Here is a 20,738-nt window from a genome sequence, read left to right as displayed (position 1 = left end):
TCATCTTGCAACAAAAGAGTAGTATGGCTTCCAATAACTATCAGTTTAATCTAAATGAAATTCCTTACATAAAAGGGGTTAATGAAATTCAATATCAAAACAAAGAACTTGATGAAGAGAGGCAAGCGACAATTCCATTGGTAGTTCGATCTTCGATCGATGGCACTCTTGTTCTTGATCTCAATACGGATGGAAATCATCATTATCCTTTGTTTGACCTGAACCTCGATTATTTGCAACTAGATGCTAACAATGATCCAGATATTGAAGGCATTGATTCCATCCTCAATGAAGGAAAAGACGCTGATTCTGTACTTGATGCGGGTGATGACCCTAATTCCTGTTGGTGTTTTAATTTAAAATTTATAAATATATTAATTCTATTTTATAAAATAAAATATTTATTTTAGATTTTTTTAAGATTTTGTTTTAATGAGTCAAATAGTTTGTTACATTTGTTGTGACAACTGTAACGTCATATTTTGTTGTTGCAAGATGCCTATATATATATATATATATATATATATATATATATATATCTTTCCTCTTTACTAAAAAAGAAAAGAATACAGAACGTGTCTGGTTTCTTTATCCCAAAAAATTATCTCTTTCTTTTTCCTATAAACAAAACTTATTTTTATGAAAACAAGAATATTTGGTGTTCAGAAGGTTCGGGGATCCTTTCGCTGCACATGATCGGAACCAACGGGTTGTCGTATCTTGTAAGAGTACCAGCATTAAATTTATTTTGCTACTGTTATTTTGTTATTTAATTCAAGATGGTGCATCTTCTTCGTATTTATTTTTCTTTATTTTTGTATTATTTTTCCAACAATTCCTTCCTCAATGCGGGCGATGACACTGATTCCGTCTTCAATGCTGGTACTCTGTTTTAGTGTTCTTTTGCCTTCAAATTACGTATTTGCACAAACTGTATTGATATTTCTCATTTGTTGAAACACGCTTTTGTAATTGAGATTGATATGCTGAATATAATGTTCTTGTTAAAATACTCAATCTATTTTATTTTATGTGTTGGGTCAAAATTTGATTTGTTTGTTCAAAGCTTATTTGTTGGTGATAGTTAGAACTTAAAAGTTATCTTGTGTTAGTGATTGAGTCATGTGTTCGTGATCCAGATTAATAGCATGTATTCGTGAGTCAAATTAACAGCATAGATTCGTGGTTTTTTTTTCTCTGTTTTGATTACCAATATTTTGTTTTTTTTTTCTCTCTAGGAAATGTTAATGTATAACATGAAGATGCTACAGTAAGGAAAAAAAGTTCTTATCGAATGAGTAAAGATGGACAATATATACTGCATTACTTGAGAAAAGCGTCAATGGCAAATTGAAACGCACTATAACCAATGAGGTGACAACTCAACACCTTAGTCACAAGCAGCCAGACAAGTATTACTTGCACCCTTCAATTGGGACTTCATTCAAATCGAAAACACATTTGAGATCTTCAATCTTTACTTCTTCCACCCCTTCGTTCTGGATTTCATTGACTCTTGATTTCATTGCTTCTTCATTTTGAGACTCTCCAAATGCTCCATTTTCAACCTCACTCAAAGACTCTGTTCTATTTGTCATGAATTCTCTATTCTCTTTAGAGCTGACCTCAAAACAACTATCTTGAGTCAATCCATCATTATCAAACAAGTCTTCAAGCGAAAGATTCTCACTATCATACCTTTGTGAATCTTGATACACAACATGATTGTAATTGTACTCTGACTCATCGTTGTTGTTCTCTCGCGACTCCTCAACCACTATCGCATCATCAACTTCTTTGTCATCATCATCATCGATGTGTCCAAATCGGATGATGGTTGGTCGAACCCTCGATGAGATACCACCATCTTTTGCTATAGCAAGTGAGAAAGAAGAAAACCCAAACGACACAGGGAAGGGGAATAGGAAAGGTGAAAAATAAAAAGTGTATTTAGAGAGCAGATAGAGTAAGCAGTAAAGGAAGAGTGAAGCATCACGCAAAATGGTTTAATTAATGTGAAATGGAGAAGAAAGAGGAGAAAGAGAGAGAAAAACAAATGCCAGAGATAATCAATCAAGATATGAGAATGAGTAGAAAGTATGAGAAGTTGTCCCTAATAAATAGGGAAGATAGAAAAAGCCTTTTATTTTTGAAAGACTAAAAGAGTCTAAAACACTCTTACTAAAAAACAGAGAGAGTACTACACTATAATGATTAAAGAATAAAAATGAATAAAAAAAATACATTTATTAGAAAATATATCATTTACTAGTATTATCGAAACCTTAAATTTTCAATCAACTTTTTTATTTGTTAATTCTTACTAAAAAAACAGAGAAAGTACTACACTACAATGATTAAAGAATAAAAATGAATAAAAAAATACATTCATTAGAAAATATATCATTTACTAGTATTATCAAAACCTTAAATTTTCAATCAACTTTTTTATTTGTTAATTACTTATTATTTACCTACCTATTAAAAATATAAATATCTTCCTAAAATTGAGTCTCTTTTTGGAGTAATCCTAAAATTGAGATATTATTTATTACCCTTAAGATAAATATCTTGTTAAAAACGAGTATTAGTATTAATTAACCTTAACATAGTATGTGGATCCCACAAAGGGGACCATAGTCTATGATAGTCAAATTCAAATGAAAAGTGTCTCTCAAATTCACAAACCCAACGGTCATGTGTTTTCAAAAACCTCTCCCCCACCCCACCCTCCCTCTTTCTTTCTAATCATCTCAAACTTGGATTTCACCCACATTAAAATCTTCAACAACTCTTGTCAATCTGTCTCAAAAAAACCTTTTTTTTTCTGTCTTCTATGGCTGCTACTCCAAAACCCACCATCAAATCTTGCACTCCCAAGAAACTCCCCAACGCTCTAATCTCAGTTTCCAAGGTGAGGGTCATTGTCAGGGTCAGACCCTTCCTCGCACACGAAACCTCTGCAAGAAACGGCGACGTTTCGTGCATCTCCGTCCTCGATCAAGATTCCGAGTCTCCGCAGGACGAGATTGCCGTTTATCTCAAAGACCCACTAACCAGGTCTTAATAAAGTTTACACCTTTTGGTTTTTCTGTGGGTGAATTTTGGTTTTAGCCATGTCGGGTTCTTACTGTTTTTGTGATTTTGGTTTTGCGTGCCTTAGCCGGAACGAGTGCTACCAGTTGGACTCTTTCTTTGGGCATGAAGATAACAATGTGGGTCAGATATTCCACCGAGAAGTAAGCCCCTTGATTCCGGGAATGTTCAGCGGATGCAATGCCACAGTGTTTGCTTATGGGGCTACTGGCAGTGGGAAGACATACACCATGCAGGTGTGAGTGTGAGATCTTTCAGGAAACCATTATTTCGCTTTGTTTGCTGTCGTCAGGGTTTTAAATTGGGTTGAGGCTATTGCAAGTTAATGTCTTGTGATTTGCAATGCCAATATGTCATACCCGGGTTGTAGTAGACTCTCTTTTTTATACAATTTTCTTTCCTAGATATATGAATTAGTTTGGTTTTTTCTAGTATCATGAGGTTTTGCAATTGTATAGATTTAGGATTAGGATTACTATCATGAGGTTTTGCAATTGTATAGATTCTGGTTTTTTTGTTCTGAACATTAGACTAGCAACTAAGGATTATGGAAATGGTTTTAAATTGTGGTTGCATCATGTGTGGTTGTAGAGATCTAAAAAACTAGAATGTTGCAGCTGCAATTGTTGTCATGGAATGCAATTTAAAACCATGATCATGGGTTTTATTTGAGGATTTTAGAAAGTGCATCCACTCTTAGATTCTTCAAAATTCAAATTGGTTGTACCTCCTACTTGTTGATGTGAACTTGTAGCCTGTTTAGTTTAGTGTTATGTAGGACAACACACACGTTTAGTTCCCAAATCCAAGGTATTATCCGTTAATTTTGAGTTATACTTTTTTGATCCACATTTTGGGCTTTTTGACGCAGAACCAAACACACATTTAGAGTTAAGAGAGTGAGGATTAGGATTGTTCTTTAATTTTTATGCTTAACAATAGCAAAGGTCCTGGTTATATTTTTCTAAATACTATCCCAGAAAATATGGGGGCTGAGGTGGTGGATTTGAAGAAGTTTATTCATTCTTGGGACTTGGATTCCTTAAATTTGTGGTACCTAGTTGTAAATTTTTTGTTTTAACATTCTTTTATTTAATTTTTCTTTTTATGTTTTTTGAAGTTTCATACTTTGTTGTGTTGTGTTCTTGAGATGAACTGATGCTTGGTGTTGCAGGGAACCGAGGAACAACCAGGCTTGATGCCACTGGCAATGTCCGCGATCCTGTCTATTTGCCAGAGCACTGGCTGCACAGCACAGATTTCATACTACGAAGTCTACATGGACCGATGCTACGACCTCTTGGAGGTCAAAGCAAAGGAGATTTCAGTTTGGGATGACAAAGACGGGCAAATTCACCTCCGGGGACTATCTCAGGTTTCTATAAACACAATGTCTGAATTTCAAGATGTTTTCTCTTGTGGAGTTCAGAGACGCAAGGTTGCACATACAGGCCTCAATGATGTCTCTAGTAGGAGCCATGGAGTGCTTGTGATATCTGTGTCCACTCCTTCTGCTGATGGCACTGGAACTGTTGTATGTGGAAAGTTGAATCTCATAGACTTGGCAGGTTAGTTCCATACTCAATTGGGATTAGATGTCTTGCAAGCACTTGTGGTTATATGCTTATGTGTTTTAAGATTGAAACAGGTAATGAAGACAACAGAAGGACATGTAATGAAGGGATTCGTCTCCAAGAGAGTGCCAAGATAAACCAGTCCTTGTTTGCATTGTCAAATGTGATATATGCATTGAACAACAAAAAACCAAGGGTACCCTACCGAGAAAGCAAATTGACCCGTATATTGCAGGACTCTCTAGGCGGAACAAGTCGTGCACTGATGGTTGCTTGCCTGGTAAAGCTAGAGATATTATAGTTCTTCTCTTCTCAATTTCTGTTTGTCCACTAGATTTTTAGATACATAACAACAAATTGCTTGAGTAAGAGATTTATTAGTTGAATATTCCTTGTTCAACCACAGCAGTGACCAAAGAATTGCTTATTAGTTTACTTCACTATGTTAACTATGATTTGATTCAAAATTTATTGAAGCCTTTTTGTATTTTGATTTCAGAATCCAGGAGAATACCAGGAATCTGTTCATACTGTTAGTTTAGCTGCTCGATCAAGGCATGTTTCTAATTTTGTACCTTCTGCTCATAAACAAGAGACCCCAAAAGTTAAAGTTGACATGGAAGCAAAATTGAGAGCTTGGCTAGAATCAAAAGGCAAAACAAAGAGTTCACAAAGACTTGGACCATTAAATTCTCCACTTCCGAAAAAAACTCCCAGTTCCATTGTTACCCCTGCTAAGAGATCCATTACCTTTAACAGTTCAGTGAAGAAGGGGGGAAGAACTGCTATCAACCTAGATGCTCAACATACTAATGAAAGGTGACTAGTGGTCCTACTCTTGCATACATAATAACAGAAATTTTTTTTCTTGTTGACTTTACATTTCTAACAGCTATCTGTTTTACTGAGTAAGCAGGGCCTTTGCTGTAGCTTTTGGAAATTTACTAGATGTTGAAGGTTCTTTTGATTCATGCATGGAGGTAAGTGAGAATCAAAAGTGCAATACATTTAATAACAGGTACAATAACCCAAATACAACATCATTCATACTGAAAAAGACAAGCATTATCAAAAGAAGCAAGAAAAAGTGCAACAAGGAACTGTTTGTCTTCATAAATTTTTGAATTTTCACAGTGAAGAAACCTTTGCATCTTTATTGAATATAATAATATTCATAATTTTTAAAATTTTCACTCAAATTGATGAAACCTTTGCATCTTTCTTCAATATAATAATACTCAATGCTCTGCAGAATGCGCCATCTGGTGTCAAGGAAAATGATGACAAAGGGACTGAGCATGATGCCAATAAGCCTGCATGGAAATCATACAAAAATCTACCTGGTATGCCACTACTTTGTGAAATTCCTGAAATTAGTTGCATTATTTGACAATAAAATAGGGAAAAATTAGTTTGGTACTTTTGGTATAGTCTCCTGTGCTTTCTTAAAGCTTTGAATCACCATGTCTTTGTATGTAGTTGAGTCATTGAGCAAGGGAGTGAACTCAATTACTATTAAGAGTAAAGATGCAGCACAAAGTCCTTTAAGAAAAGCCCTCTCCCCCATCAACATCAATGGTAATCAGAAACCCCTTGAATCACAAACACCTTTTCTGGCAACCTGCTCCACTAATAAAGGGCCACAAAAGAATGACACTCCACTTGGCAAATTCAGCACACGAAGTTCTACACTGAAGGTAATGCAGGTTATCTGACTCCACCCCACTAACAAATGTACTTTTGAACCACCATGCTCACATTACCTATTTTTTAATGTGCAGAACTGTCTAGTTCAAGAATACATTGATTTCTTGAATAATGCAAGCAGGTAGAGCAAACACTCTCCTTGGTATTTCTATTCTGTGAACCTTCTATTAAGGTGTTTTAACATTGATTTCAATTCTTAAATGCAGAGAGGAACTACTTGAGTTAAAGGTACATGCAGGAGTGTCACAAAAATGCCCCATATGAAGAGCTATTTTTTTATCTTGAATAATGCGTTATTCTTTTATTTTTGTTCATTTTGTAACTTTTGGGATTCAATTCCTTCAGGGCATAGGAGAGAAAATGGCAGAATACATAATAGACCTTAGAGAAGAAAGTCCCCTAAAATCGGTTAGTATAAAGAACATTTACACTACAGATACTGAACTAAGTCAGCATAATGCTTTTAGTGATGCTTTGGTTTTGGCATTTTGTAGTTAAATGACTTGGAGAAGATTGGCCTCTCTTCCAAGCAGGTATATTATAAAGTCGTTATATTAGCTGAAATCTTAATTCTAATAAGTGTGAACAAAATTATAAATTTTACCACTTTTTGGCAGGCCCATAACCTGTTCACAAAAGCTGCAAAAACACTATTTGAAGATAAAGCTGAAGATTCAATACTCAGTTGAAGTCCATTCTCAGGCTTTTATTTTCAGGGCATCAAGTGTGATTTTTATTCTTTTCAATTTATTATCATTGTACCATTGCCGCAGCTAGCAACCTATTCAGTTTGCTTTGAGTTCTTGTATGTTGTAATCTAATCACAATACATTTTTTACTCATCATTGAAAAAGTGTGATCCTTGTAACATGGTGTCAATTATTTCTACTATTCTCTTGCCTGTGGTCAGCATTGTTTATGACTTTTATTCAATTGAAGTTATATGAAATGAGCTCCACGTCTAACTCTTTACCTTCCACAGAATTGAAATAAAAATTAACATACAAAAATTGTACATAAACTATTAAAGTAACTTCTATGAGAAGCGTCAATCTCTAATGCTTTTGGTTGACAGGTAAAAGTAGGTCACACATTAATTCTTCTCATGGTTCAGTTGAAAACAACTAATTTTTAAGTTGAGATGGAAAAAGAAAAGTAGACTTGCATAATATATAAACAACCAAAGTTTTTTGTTTTTTCCATTTTTTAAGGTTAAATAGACACTTTTATCCCTAAATGTATACTTTGCTAACAAATGCATCTTCAAAAGATGTAAATACAAAATTTAATCTCCGAAAGTGTAAAAAGTGCGACAAATAATGCATCCCCTAATAAAATAGTCTACGCGGTACAGAAGGATGAATTTGTCACTAAAATGATTGTTAACATGGTCAAGCTGACTAGATTGGACAAAAATGTAAATAAGATATCATTTTTGGACGTAAATGTCTGTAATTTTTTGTTGAATGAAAATGTCTATTTTTTTAATAGAGGAAAATATCAATAATTTTTTTTTTGAACTTACATATGAGTATGTTCCTTCAGACCAAAAATGTTAACAAGTTATTATTATTGGACGAAAATGTCAATAATTTTTTATTGGATCTAAATATTTTTAGGATAAATTTTTGTCTTTTTTTATCTTTACAAACATAACATTACAATAATCACTTAAAAATATATTAGCAAACATAATTTAAAACAAACATAATAATATTGATTATTAATCATAATTTGTCTGTCATAATAGGAATTATCCAAAATAAACATTGTACCAGTTTACCAAAATAATACATTGTAATGGTATATCAATCATTACAAATTTTTTTTAAATTACCTTAAAAGATAAATATATCTCATATTTCACTTCTTTGAATCTTGACTATTTTATTAATGGTGACGGATGAAAGTTAACGGTCGAATATATTTGTCACATGCACTTGTCAGCGAATTACACATTTAGGGATAACATGACTATTTACCCATTCATATTCCCAAAGAGTGGAAAGACTAATAGTCAAGAAAATATTATATGACAAATATGTTCATATATTGACAATTAGAGATGATCACATTGACAATCATTTGAGTGACAAATTCGTCTCTCTGCATCACGTATGCTATTTTATTAACGGTGACAGAAAAAAGTTAACAACCAAATATATTTGTGGCACTTTTTATAGTTTCAAGAATTAAATTTTATATTTTCATCTTTCAGTAATTTGTTAACAACTTACTCATTCAAAAATAAAAGTGACTATTTATCCTTTTCTTAATCTATTAGATAGTCTGTACAATAATTGATGAGTAATGCCATGGTGTTCTATCATGAGCCAAAATTTTCATAAAATTAAATACTTTTGTGTTTGAGTTCTTTTCGGTAGGGTTATTTTTATATACCCGTCTACCCATGACTAGGAGTTTCATTGATCTACTTCACACAGTCAAACCAGCATAGGTGAGATTTTAATTATTTGACAAGCAAGTTAACTAAAAGCTAGAAACCTAATTAAAAAAACTAATTTTATCTAAAATGATGTTAAACTAGTTTATTGAATTGGAAGTATATATGTAGTAAAATTAACAATAAATGTAAAATGAAAATGACATAAAATGCATTTCTATATATTTATTTGTTTTTAGGTTTTTGGTTAACTTCTATCTCCTCATTTAAACAATCATGCATCAAATATACAAAATCCCAAATGAATTTATTGTTGAATTGTATTACTAATTTTCTTTTCTTTTTTGTTTTTACCAAATATTACTAATTTTCTTAATTCAAAGGAAAGAGAATCGATTTTTATAAATGAATCTTGAGCTTCAAATACCATGCATAATACAAATGCTGTGGACAATTTAGGTTGAGAACGGATAATTTTGTATTTAACTGCATAACCTCTTTGTTTAATTTTATGCCCCCCAAACCCAACTGGGCGACTCCCAATCCTATCACATCCTTTACGAACGAAGTTGAATGGAAATTGCTTGCACAAAACACTAAAAAAAATAATGTAGAAATTATATTTATACACTCATTTTTTTTATCTTATTTTCTTTCTCATATTATCATATTACTGAATCAGTTCTTGTACAGTTAATCATATTACTTACTATATTTACTATTTTTTTCTTTTTCCGTCATATCATTTATTAAGCTTATCATTTTTTTCCTCTTTTTTCTTTCTATCTCCTAACACTCCTAAATGAAATGTACACTAAACATTTTTCTTCATTTGGTCTATCAATATGCGATATCGTTTATAATATTTGTGGAATTTGAACCCTAACCATCATCAATATAAATTAATTTTCGCGGGATCGAGAAAATTCCCAATGACTCAAATTTCTTCACAAATCACAATGCACATTACTAATGAAGTCAAAACTACTAACTCATTATTTGACTAACATCAGCTACTTCCATTTACAATTGAAGCAGTTAGCGTAAAGTTAATCAAAAAGTAAAATATTATTCAATTAATTAATGCCCTTTCCAGTTTGCGTAAATGATTATATAGTTATCCAAAGAAGCAGTAAAAATCTATTTCTAGGCATTAACACTGCATGTAAAACTCAAATCAATTTGTCAAAAACATCATTTTCATGAATTCATTGTTAGCATGACAAGTCATATCTATCTAAGGATAGGAACAAAAACTTCATTAGTGTATTTTGTCAATCATCATAATCTCGGATTTTCGTGCCGACCAAGTCAATAACGCATGATACTGATGCATTCTCCGGTGGAGGGGGACTCGAAGACTTCTCAGCTTATTTTTTTCAATAAAGCAAATTATTATTGAGAAAGAGAGACATTCCACATGCCTTTTTAAGTTTTTTTTAATAAAAAAAGAGAAAAAAATTCAGTGATTAAATAAAATTAAAAAAAAGGGTGATAGGAAGGGGGAAAATGACAATATAAAAGTAGTAAAACGGTTACTGTGAATTAAAAGAAAATATATAGTACAAGTTTTAAAAGTGGTTTAAAAATAAAATTGTCTAATGACATGTATATACTAAATTTGATTGATGAGTTAATACTTAATAGTACATGTATATATAGTTAATCATATTCTAAATTTTAAACGTTTATGTGATAACTACTTATTATTAGTAAACATTTTATAATTTATGATGAGTTTATATTAATGTAAGTTAAATTAGTTATTGCATAATCAACAACTTTATATAAATTTTGATTTCACTTATCAAACCATTATCTTATAATATTATATTACATTGTTTATATTCAATTTTTCAAAATTTAATAATAAGAAGAATATAATCAAAATATTCTTATTTTATGAATTGAATATTAAATAATTTTGTTAATATAATTTATAAATATAATATATAGAATATCATTCCTAAATAAATCTATTTGATAAAATATTTTAATTTACCAATAAATTTGAGAGAAAATTATTTGATAGTGAAAAAATAAATTGATGCCTCCTCTAATTTATTAAAAAATTAAATTTAAACATATTAAATTATTATGTTTTATAATATTAAAAAAGCTATAAAAAGTCTCCTTTTCAATATTCTCAGCCAAGAAATCTTACTCCTATAAAGTGGACAGCAAATTATTCTCCACATAACTGCTTGTCAACTCCTTTTTTAGATGATAAAAATGCCACCCTTGCTTCTTTTTTCAGTGGAAGGTTATTTCGTTCGCATTTTGATGATTTTTTAAAGAAAATTTGTGTGATTGACAATGATATACAAATGCTCGAATCATTTATAAAATGCTGTAAAAATATTTATTTCAATAACAGAAAATAATTCCTTTTGTTTAAATTTGAAGTACTTAACATTATCTATATATAAATAAAAAAATAACTATAAAAATTATTCTGAATTACTTTCTTTAAGCTTATTTGGAAAAAAGATTTTGCCAAACATGATTACGACCTTGAATCAGATAAGAATAGGAATTGTGAAAAAAGAAAAAGTTTCACACCATAAAAAATAAGTATACACGAGAGAGAGAGAGAAATAAATAGGTAGAGGAAAAAAAGATATAAATGCGTGCGATACGTATTAATTAAGTAGTGAAATGAAAAGGAAGGAGTTGAAAAGAAAGTAAAATAAGTATACAAAATAACGTAAGGAATTGCTGTAATAATGTAAGCCTCAATTGTATTCATATAAATGAAAACAAATTTTTTAATCAGTCACAAATCACGAGCGTGTTTACGTATCCATCACCATCCAAGTCAGAAACACACACATGGAACTGAAAATCACAATCTTGATGAGTCTTTAGCAAAAGTAGAAGGGGACCAACAATGACCTCAGCACGTGTTTTTGAGATAATGCATTGTTTATAATAAAAAATTGCATTTGTAACCTCTAAAGAAAAAATGAAGAAAAATTACCCTTTATATCCTCTAAACGAAACATTTTTAGAATATTTTCAAATTTCAACCAGAGTGGTTTATGAAATTTCTAAATTTATGCAGTTCATCATTAAAATAATCCTTCTTATCAGTTCTTTGTTGAAATTCATGATTCTCACAAGAGCTTAACCATTAAATGCTCTTACATCACTGCCCTTCAATACTCACAAGTCACATCCATTAAAATAAATGCTATTTATCATCTAAATGCCACTTTGCCACCATGCCGAAGTTTCGCACCCTCGACTTCAATTGTGAAAGACAAAGAGGAAAATCGCATATTATGGCAAAGAAAACAAACAGAAAAACTAGACACTTTATTCCAGCAATAGTACTAGTTTAATATTATAAGCAGAGATTCATAATTCAGATTAACTAGCCGAACTTTATACAGAAGCGACCAATTACCAAACATTTATATATATATATATATATAAAAAAAAGGCAACCATGACCTTAACACACCCATCACAAGTCCAAAACACTTGAACTTGCTCAAGGGCAAGAAATGACCACTTTATTCTAAGGGTGTTTGTTTAGACACAAAACACCAGAGTGCAACATAATACATACTACATAATTTTGAAGTTTTGAAACTACATATAGTTTTTATCATTATTTCTAAGGGCCATTTCTGCTTGAAGCTTTAGCTCTCCAACACCTCACTTGCAAGTGCAGGGGTTGCAGGTGCAGTTAGCTCCACATTTGCAGCCATCGTTCTCAGCGGGAACACCCATTTCAGCACTCTCGAATTGAGCCTTAACTGGTGCCACTCCCATGACCAAGGTCTCGGTGGTGGTTGACTCGGTGTAGCTCAAGTCTGGGTACATCTTGCAGCTGCATAACAAGTAGAATAAAGAAAACACGGATTAGTGAAATTTACATAACACAATTACACAAAAGCAAAAGAAGATTCTTATGATAAATTTTCACATGAACATCTCATGTGAAAATTGTGTCTCTCTCTTCTTAAAAGTGTACGAAATTTTATATGATTTATATCCAAACATGATCAAGTGAATTCATATTCAACACACGCCAGTGCTCTCAGAAGAAACATTTTCCCCCGAGAATAAAAACCTCGGGGTGCTTCTAAAGAAGCACAGGTTAACAAAAAGGGTACCCTAAAACCAAATAAGGAACGAAGCATGGCCATCTTTACACAAGTAAAACAGATCCTCAAAGTGAACCTCAAAGTGAACAGAATTGAACTCGTAGAAACCCATGCAAGAATAAAACAAAAAACATTATTTTTTTTTATAAAATTTACCAAAAAGGTACCCAAAAAGCCAAGCAAAACACCCCAAAAACCTATAAAATCGACATGTTCTGACTTCTGTAAAGCAGAACAAAGGTTCAGGTGATCAGAATGTCCTCATGCAAGAATAAACAAAGCATAATTTTTTCATGCAATTCAACCAAAAGGGTACCCAAAAAAGCCCATAAAAAACCCAAGAAGAAAATTTTCCCGGAAAAACTCAATTTTTCGAAGTGTGAAGCAACAGTGACACAACAAAAATCTTACCCTCCGCAGCCGTTGCCGCACTTGCAGGCGCTTCCGCAACCACAGTTACCACCGCAGCAAGACATTTTCAGGTGAGAGAAAAAACAAACACACAAACAACAAAAGAAGAAGATAACGACGAAGAAGAACGAGTCACAACAATCACATACACTAGAACGAGTTTCAAGGCGAAGCCACGACCCCAATTTATAAAGCGGTTGAGGGGAGAGAGTCCGAAACATCCACCGTACACGTGTCGAAATCTGACGACGCGTCTAATCCGTTTGCGGATCTTCTCCCACGTCGACGTCGTTTTCATCACTTGGGTGGATTGATGAGAGAGAGGGATTTTCTGGTATGTTCTAAAATGTACGTTTGTTTGCCGTTGGATGAGATATTAAATGATGATCAACGGGGGAGAGTTGATGTGATGGAAAGGTGTGAAAATATCTGTCTCGAATTTGTCACCATGTGCCACTCATGCAATCATTCTACTCTACCTCTTGCTTTTTTTTTTTTTTTTTTAAATTTATATTTTTTTATAAAGCTTGCTCATTTCATTTTAATCCTTTCCTCTCTCTTACATAGCAAAAGTGCACAACATAAACTTGAGTTTTCAATTTTTTTCTTAATGAGACCACTATTTTTCACTATGGGTATTAATTAATTCATCTAGATTCTTAGATTCTTATTTGTGAATCTTATGATTAATTTCACAGCCTAATATTTCATTTAAATTCATTTATACTTTAAATTATAATATATATACAAATATTTTTTTTCACTTACAAATAAGGTAAATAAATATTGATTGTTAAATTTTACTATTTATGATTGCATAATTCAAACTTACTCATCACTCTCGTGTAAAAATATCAACTCATTAGAGATGCCTCCTATTATCATGTGAATATGGGGTGTGTTAGCAAGTATAAATGTTAAAAAAAAGTTATAATAATTTACGCATCTTATTTAATTAAATCAACTTTAACATGCACACATAATTATACTTAATTGTCCTTATATAATTGTATCATACATATTTACTCATCCCAATTTTATATAAAACGGGCAATCTCATTTATTTGTGAGTTTTAATATTAAATATAAATACTATTACTAGAATTATTTTAAAATTTAAATGTTTTTGGATTTTTTGAAACATGTTACTTTTTTGGAATGAGTTCTTTTTTTAATGTTTACCTTAGAAAAAAAATGTGTGTTTTAATTTTATGCCAAGATATTTTGGTGCTAAAAATAATATTTACAATTAATAATAAATACAAACAAATGGACTACTTTGAAGAAAGGTCATATTTTTGCCCTCCAAAAAATCATATCTTTAAAGGTTAAAAATATATTTAAGATTTAAGTTTGAGGTTAAAAACCATCATAATTTGTATTTGTATTTATTTTTATTCTATAATTTATGATGGTTTTTCTGTAATTTGTGATGATTTTTAATTGATTTTTAGAAATTCTCACAAATTTAAATTTACACGAATCTTGTTATGTTCTAAAAATATAACATATTTTAATTTTATTTTACGTGGAAGAAAAATCAACGATAATTTTACAGAAATCGAACATTTCTACTTTTATAACAACGAAATATATGTATTAGAAAGATAAAAAAAAAAAAAAAGTATAACTAAGTCCGTTCAATGATAAGTTATTTGAGCTAAATTTTATACTCATACATGATACACCACAAGCAACTTGTACCCATCACACACGTTCCATTTCACATTTTCCTATGCTTCTGTTTTTCAATTGCTTTTCATCATTGGCTAAAGTAGAAAGTGAAAAATAAAAAACAAAAAAAATATGCCACTAAAAAACCATATGCCTATTCATTTTTTTAACATCTTGCTTTTTTTTAAGAGACATCTATGGCTATAGAAATAAAAAAGATGACAAAAGTTAGTAATGGTTATTGCAATGATTATTACTTAAGATTCTATGAAAAACTATGGAAATCCAAATGGGTGGATGTAATGGAAGCAGGACATTGGGCAGATGTGACCCGATTTGAGGTAAAATAAATAGATTGGTTTGAATTTTTATAGGTAAAATCAATTAAAAAAATGTTAGATTTAATTTTTAAGTATCAAATACATTACTAATTAACTCATTCAATTTTTATGTTGTAAGAATTAATTCATTCAATTGATAATACGTGTCAAGTTTTTTCACATACATCACTTAATGATTTTTTTTTATGAATTACAGAATTTAACAATCTAACCATTGAATTGAAGTGAATTTTTATAAAGTTGATTGAGTTTATAAAATTTCATGCAAATTAGAGACTAATTGATACTTTATTATACTATTTTTTTATGGATAATATATATTTTTATCAGCAAAAAATATATATTAAATGTGGATACAAAGGTACCCCAATCCATTTACACTATAGTTTGGCCTATCTAGTATCTGCATCACCCTTGGCATATTGTTGTGCACCATTAGATTTATAACATGTTATTTAAAATATAAACCAATGTCTATTTCTAGATAATATATCAACTTGTTAGCTACAAAACCATGTTCCACTCTCGTGATTAAAACTCAAAAGAATATACACGTGGATATATAATTAAGGAACCTTTTTCTGATATTTCCGTCCATCTTAGGCTTGTTGATCGTCTCTTATATCTAACAATTATAAGATTTGATCTCTATTATATTCTGCAATATCTTAGTCAATTCTTATTAATTAGCTTCACCTCTAATGGTTCATTATCATGATTCTATCAAAGTTCTCAGACATGTCAGAGGTACTTTAGCTGAGGGTTGTTTTTTATGTATAAAAGCTAATTAGAAAGAATGAATTCACGCATTAGTAATTAGAAATCAATTACAAGCTTTTCTACATGAAAAAATAACATTATTATGAATTTGCGTTTTCAGTAGACATCAATCATGCACGTTGTAGAAGATCTTGGACTTCTCAAACGACTACTCTGTATTGCACTAGTTTATTAGAATTTTAGATTGAAAAAAAAACAATAGATTAAAATAGAGATGGTGTCCAAAACAGAAAATATAATTTATATATAATTAGATTAAATAATTTATATCAAAATTGCAAATTATGAAATCTTTTAAGAAAAGGAATAGACTAAAAACAACACTTTTAGATGAAATTATTTTAGTTTAATATATTGAGTTGGATTAAAGGCCATCAAGGTAAAAACCTGTTTTGTATACAATTTCAAAAGCCGCTTGAGAAAAAAAAACATTTTCATTTAGAAATTTGCGTGGGCTTTATTTTTTCTTCTCCTGGAAGTCAAAGATTAGCATATTGTACCGGAGTTTTTACTTTCTGCACTACTTTTTTCAACATCACTGTCCTTATATTCAACTCCGTAAGATTAGATGGAATTACCGAATTACCAGAGAGAGGTTTGAGTAGTTTACATCTTAAGTTCAAATTTTATTGTCCTTATTGTACAAAAAAATGCCATCCTTTATTTTTTTAAATTATTATCTAAAATTTCCATTGCTTAGTTGAATCATTTTTAGAAATTTAATTTTAGAATTTATTAAATTTCTTTTAGAAATTAAAATTTGAAATTAATTTATAAAATATTATTGAAAATTTTAATCCTAGAATCTATTTAACTTTTTGTTCATAAAATTAATTCCACAAGTAATTTGTAAACTTTTTTTTTAAAAAAAAGAAATATTAAAAGATACTTTATAAATCACATTGGAATTAAAATTTTGAAAAAAATAAATACATTTTAAATTAAAAATTCTAAAAGATATAACATCACACTCATTTTATTGGAATAATGGTAATTTTGAAATAATAATTACAAAAAATAATGGGTCATACCGTAGGAAAAAAGGTGGTGTAGCAAAAACCATCTTGCATTGGTATACCGGTGGGCCCTTAGTTTAGTGTGACCGTCCTATGTGGGCACCGAATCCATTTGGACTGTGGACCAAATAATCTTTTTGATTAGTTCTTACACGATGTTTCATATTTATTTTGGTCCTACATCATAACCTTTATCTATTATCAATAATTTCTCATCTCTATCAACAAAACAAATACATGTTATTCCTATTATGAATAATTAAATTTTGATTATTCATATTTATCTCAGTAGTATATTTTATGAATTTCTTTATTATTATTTACTTTTTTGTAACTTTCTGGTTATTCGTTGTATTTATAAATAAACTACTACCCTTGAAAATAATACATGCAATTCTATTCTCTCTAATATTCTGTCTTCTTTTTTTTTTTCTCTATTTTTGTTTGTTCTGAGTTATTTTATTTAACAATTTCACATTCTGTTTCTAACAGCAACAGATAAAGCGTTTGCTGTAGAGAAAAGAAAACCGAATGCAACAACTATTTGAAAAAGATACTATCCTCACTATAATTTGCTAAATTTGTTCATATGCAGTTAAGGGGAAAAAAAAGTAAAGCAAAAGTTAACTTGTGCTTTTCTGACAGAGTAAAAGTTGTATGATCAATCAATCTCGGAAGTTTTAGTTTCACAACCTCCACTTTCTTTCCACTAATGTTTAGCACTGATATTTTGTATTTATTTTTTAAATCTCACGAGAAGTAGTATTATATTTATATCTTTAACTGTATGGTTGGATTAATTTATTTTAAAATATCAAATATTCTATCTAACTATATGATGGTGTTGCATTAATTACATATGACATCTCAATTATATCTAATGATTGAGCTTTCAACTCAAATACCCTTTTAATTCTCCCGACATTCTACAGTGACAAATCCCAATTTTCTTCTATTGTGCCATTATGTACTAAAACTTCTGCATTCATTTTTAGCATGTAATAATATATCACAAAACTACAATAATAACAAAATATACTCTTTTTTATATTATAAAGGCAAAATTTTAACTTTAATTTCCTTATTTTTTTCCAAAATTTCGCTTCTCTTATTTTATAAATTTATAATTTTGATTCAATTTTTAATTTTATATAGGTTTATTTTTATATTTTTTTACAGTTAAGTAATTAAATTATGTTTTAATGATACTAAAAGTAAATATGTTAAGTCTACAATTTAATTTGATTAAAATAAAAGAAATAAAGCATATCAAGTATATGATTTGATGAGTCAGATTACTTGCTTTATTAATTAAAAATTCTCAATATTGTCTTGTCATAAGTTTTTAAGAATTTGAAAAAAACTTTTACCTATGTGTGATTTTGAATTCCCCTGACATCATTTCTCCTACTTGATAGACAATCCTCCTCTAGAAGATCTCTTAACCCCTAGAAACTAATTAAGTAATCCTGTTTAGGTAAAATTGTTTGCGATTTGGACATGTATAATAATCCTGAGGTAGATCTCTAGGATAACATGACATCCATAACATTTTTACCATTGGGAGTGCTTTCCATTCTATCATTTTTTCAGCATGAAAAAGTTTTATTATTTTTTAAAGACTAATTTTTTATTTTTCTAAAGAATTTATTTGTAATAGAAATCTTTAGAAAGACATCATGATTCATGACATGATCCAACTTTTTGATTATTAAACTGCCAACTGAGTGCTTAGTCTAGTTACTTTAATGCTATTACTCTTTAAATTTTGAATTATTCATTGTTTAAACTAATATATGTATTAAAAATATTATTAGTTGCATTAATTATAGGTTTAGTTAAAGATAGTCAGACAAGGTTTTTGGTAGAATCTGATATCATGGTGACCCCCTAAAAAAATATCCTTTATAATACATAATTTGAAACAATGAATTAATTTTATGAAATAGAAACAACTAAAAGTATTACCAGTAAAAACATCGATTTAATATTTTAAAAATAAGAAATATTCTCAGATAAATTAAAAGTCTTAAAACAACAAATAAATAATATGAAAAGCGTGGGAATTATTGTTTGGAGAAGGGTTGAGTCATGGAAACGCCCCAAATAAAGCTTCAGTGCAGTGTTGTAATTGTGACATACAACAAAAAACGATGAACATCATGAGTGGTTGTTCAGAATCTTCAACCAAACCAAACACCATCATCAACAATTCACCCAAATCCAAGCCTCCTTTCAAGCCAGCAAAGGATGATACCAAGCCCGTTCTTCAAGATCCTGTAAAAACTCTTTCTCTCTCTAGTTTCTTTTTTGTGCTTCTTTCTTTGTAAATTATTAACCTTTTTTCTTCTTCTTAATTCTTATTATTCTCTGTCAGATACTGAGATCCGACCCAATTGAGACAGAGGAAGCTGTGCTGCGATTGCCACCATTCAAAATCCCCACTTCAACTTCAACACCTGAAATGGCATGAATGTATTTAATTTCACTCTTTTTTTTCTCTTCTTTTTTACGTTTTTTCGTCTTCAACAATGGGTTTATGAGGTTTGGTTTGAATGTTTTTTTTATGAGCAAAATAATATATTTTAGTAGTTTTAATTAAAATAAAGGTAATATAGAAATAAAAAATAATTATTTATTTTGCTCGCTTCCTTATCCGAGAACTTTGTAATATTTTATTATAGCATATTGGAACAATGGAATGGAGGATTTATTCTATTATGATCTGTTATACTTTATTCCATTTCATTCACATCTTTCTGTCTTATCTCTTTCTGTTGATTCAAACATAGGCCCTGTTTAAATAAAATTTGTCTATCACTGTTTATAAGAGAACTAAATAAAAGGTAAAATAAATTAACTTATGCAATTCAGCTTTTGTAGAAGTTAGATGAGATGGGTTTCTATAAAAGTTAAGTTAATTTTAGCTCATGCCAAAAACTAATTCATTTTATCTTCTTATTTTCTTTTCCTGTAAATACTTAAGGGCCATGGTCTTAGTTTTCAGCAGTTGAGAGGTTCAGTGTTGATTATCACGGCATGGAATACTTTGTTAGTCATATTCAATTCATCTCTTAATCAAAGATTATCACTGCTCTTATGGACAGCCTTTTAAATTTTCTCGTATTTCTCAGAATTTAGGTCTGGCTTGAAACTTGAAAGAGTGGTTTCACTGCCAAACAGTAGTGATGCAAGAATAATGAGTTAGGATTTATGATCATTTTGGTGCTTGCTTCATTGGTTTTGTCTGTCAGATTGGAAATTTAGAATGCACATTGTCAGTGTACACTACACACTGCACAATCATGTTGTTTATTTGCTATTACTTGAGTTGATACCACAACAATCAATATTAGTTCACATAATAGTTTTTGAAGCTTAATTTCTTTTTCAGCTTGAATATGCTATTGTACTGGTGTTTTACTTATTGTTTGGGAGGGAGGAATATGGGATGTCTGTTTCAAAGTGAAAGATTTGGTGGTTGCTGATTTTATCGATGTTTTGACGACTATATTGAAATGATTATAGGTTCAACTAATCATTAATTATTTGATCTCTATAGGTGACACTCGTTTAGGAGTCAATCTTTATATATGAAAAAAACTTGAGTCCCTATACAC

The 20,738-nt window shown here is 30.4% G+C and overlaps 3 protein-coding genes across 3 annotated transcripts; 2 read left to right on the top strand and 1 right to left on the bottom strand.

Annotated features, from left to right (window-relative positions):
- The first annotated feature begins 2,690 nt into the window (after positions 1-2,690).
- LOC100804591 (kinesin-like protein KIN-10B) lies at positions 2,691-7,256 on the top strand. The gene is made up of 13 exons (XM_041017035.1): positions 2,691-3,060; positions 3,164-3,332; positions 4,271-4,664; positions 4,745-4,950; positions 5,170-5,489; positions 5,587-5,650; positions 5,923-6,013; positions 6,150-6,367; positions 6,452-6,498; positions 6,584-6,605; positions 6,723-6,785; positions 6,872-6,910; positions 6,995-7,256. Exons 1-13 carry the CDS (start codon positions 2,837-2,839, stop codon positions 7,064-7,066), a joined length of 1,929 nt encoding a protein of 642 aa, XP_040872969.1. The 5' UTR covers positions 2,691-2,836; the 3' UTR covers positions 7,067-7,256.
- Positions 7,257-12,078: 4,822 nt separating this feature from the next.
- On the bottom strand, positions 12,079-13,468 carry MET2 (metallothionein type 2). The gene is made up of 2 exons (NM_001248577.2): positions 13,308-13,468; positions 12,079-12,619 (listed from the first exon to the last, which is right to left on the bottom strand). The coding sequence occupies exons 1-2, from the start codon at positions 13,370-13,372 to the stop codon at positions 12,445-12,447; spliced, it is 240 nt and encodes a 79-aa protein (NP_001235506.2). The 5' UTR covers positions 13,373-13,468; the 3' UTR covers positions 12,079-12,444.
- Positions 13,469-19,193: 5,725 nt separating this feature from the next.
- LOC100527011 (uncharacterized) lies at positions 19,194-19,838 on the top strand. Its single transcript, NM_001364684.1, has 2 exons — positions 19,194-19,397; positions 19,496-19,838. The coding sequence occupies exons 1-2, from the start codon at positions 19,272-19,274 to the stop codon at positions 19,589-19,591; spliced, it is 222 nt and encodes a 73-aa protein (NP_001351613.1). The 5' UTR covers positions 19,194-19,271; the 3' UTR covers positions 19,592-19,838.
- The last annotated feature ends 900 nt before the right edge of the window (positions 19,839-20,738 follow it).

This window comes from Glycine max, chromosome 7 (assembly GCF_000004515.6).
Source record: "Glycine max cultivar Williams 82 chromosome 7, Glycine_max_v4.0, whole genome shotgun sequence".
Classification (NCBI taxonomy): domain Eukaryota; kingdom Viridiplantae; phylum Streptophyta; class Magnoliopsida; order Fabales; family Fabaceae; genus Glycine; species Glycine max.
The sequence above is the reverse complement of the archived record's forward strand: the minus strand, read 5'-3'. Positions and strand labels throughout refer to the sequence as shown.

Bases quoted from the DNA above. Each gene is read 5' to 3' on its own strand.
- MET2 (NM_001248577.2), bottom strand. From the start codon at position 13,372: ATGTCTTGCTGCGGTGGTAACTGTGGTTGCGGAAGCGCCTGCAAGTGC. The intron at 12,620-13,307 runs GTAAGATTTTTG...CTTGTTATGCAG, and splicing joins TGCGGCAACGGCTGCGGAGG to CTGCAAGATGTACCCAGACT.
- LOC100804591 (XM_041017035.1), top strand. From the start codon at position 2,837: ATGGCTGCTACTCCAAAACCCACCATCAAATCTTGCACTCCCAAGAAA. The intron at 3,333-4,270 runs GTGTGAGTGTGA...TTGGTGTTGCAG, and splicing joins GGAAGACATACACCATGCAG to GGAACCGAGGAACAACCAGG. The intron at 5,651-5,922 runs GTAAGTGAGAAT...AATGCTCTGCAG, and splicing joins CTTTTGATTCATGCATGGAG to AATGCGCCATCTGGTGTCAA.
- LOC100527011 (NM_001364684.1), top strand. From the start codon at position 19,272: ATGAACATCATGAGTGGTTGTTCAGAATCTTCAACCAAACCAAACACC. The intron at 19,398-19,495 runs GTAAAAACTCTT...ATTCTCTGTCAG, and splicing joins AGCCCGTTCTTCAAGATCCT to ATACTGAGATCCGACCCAAT.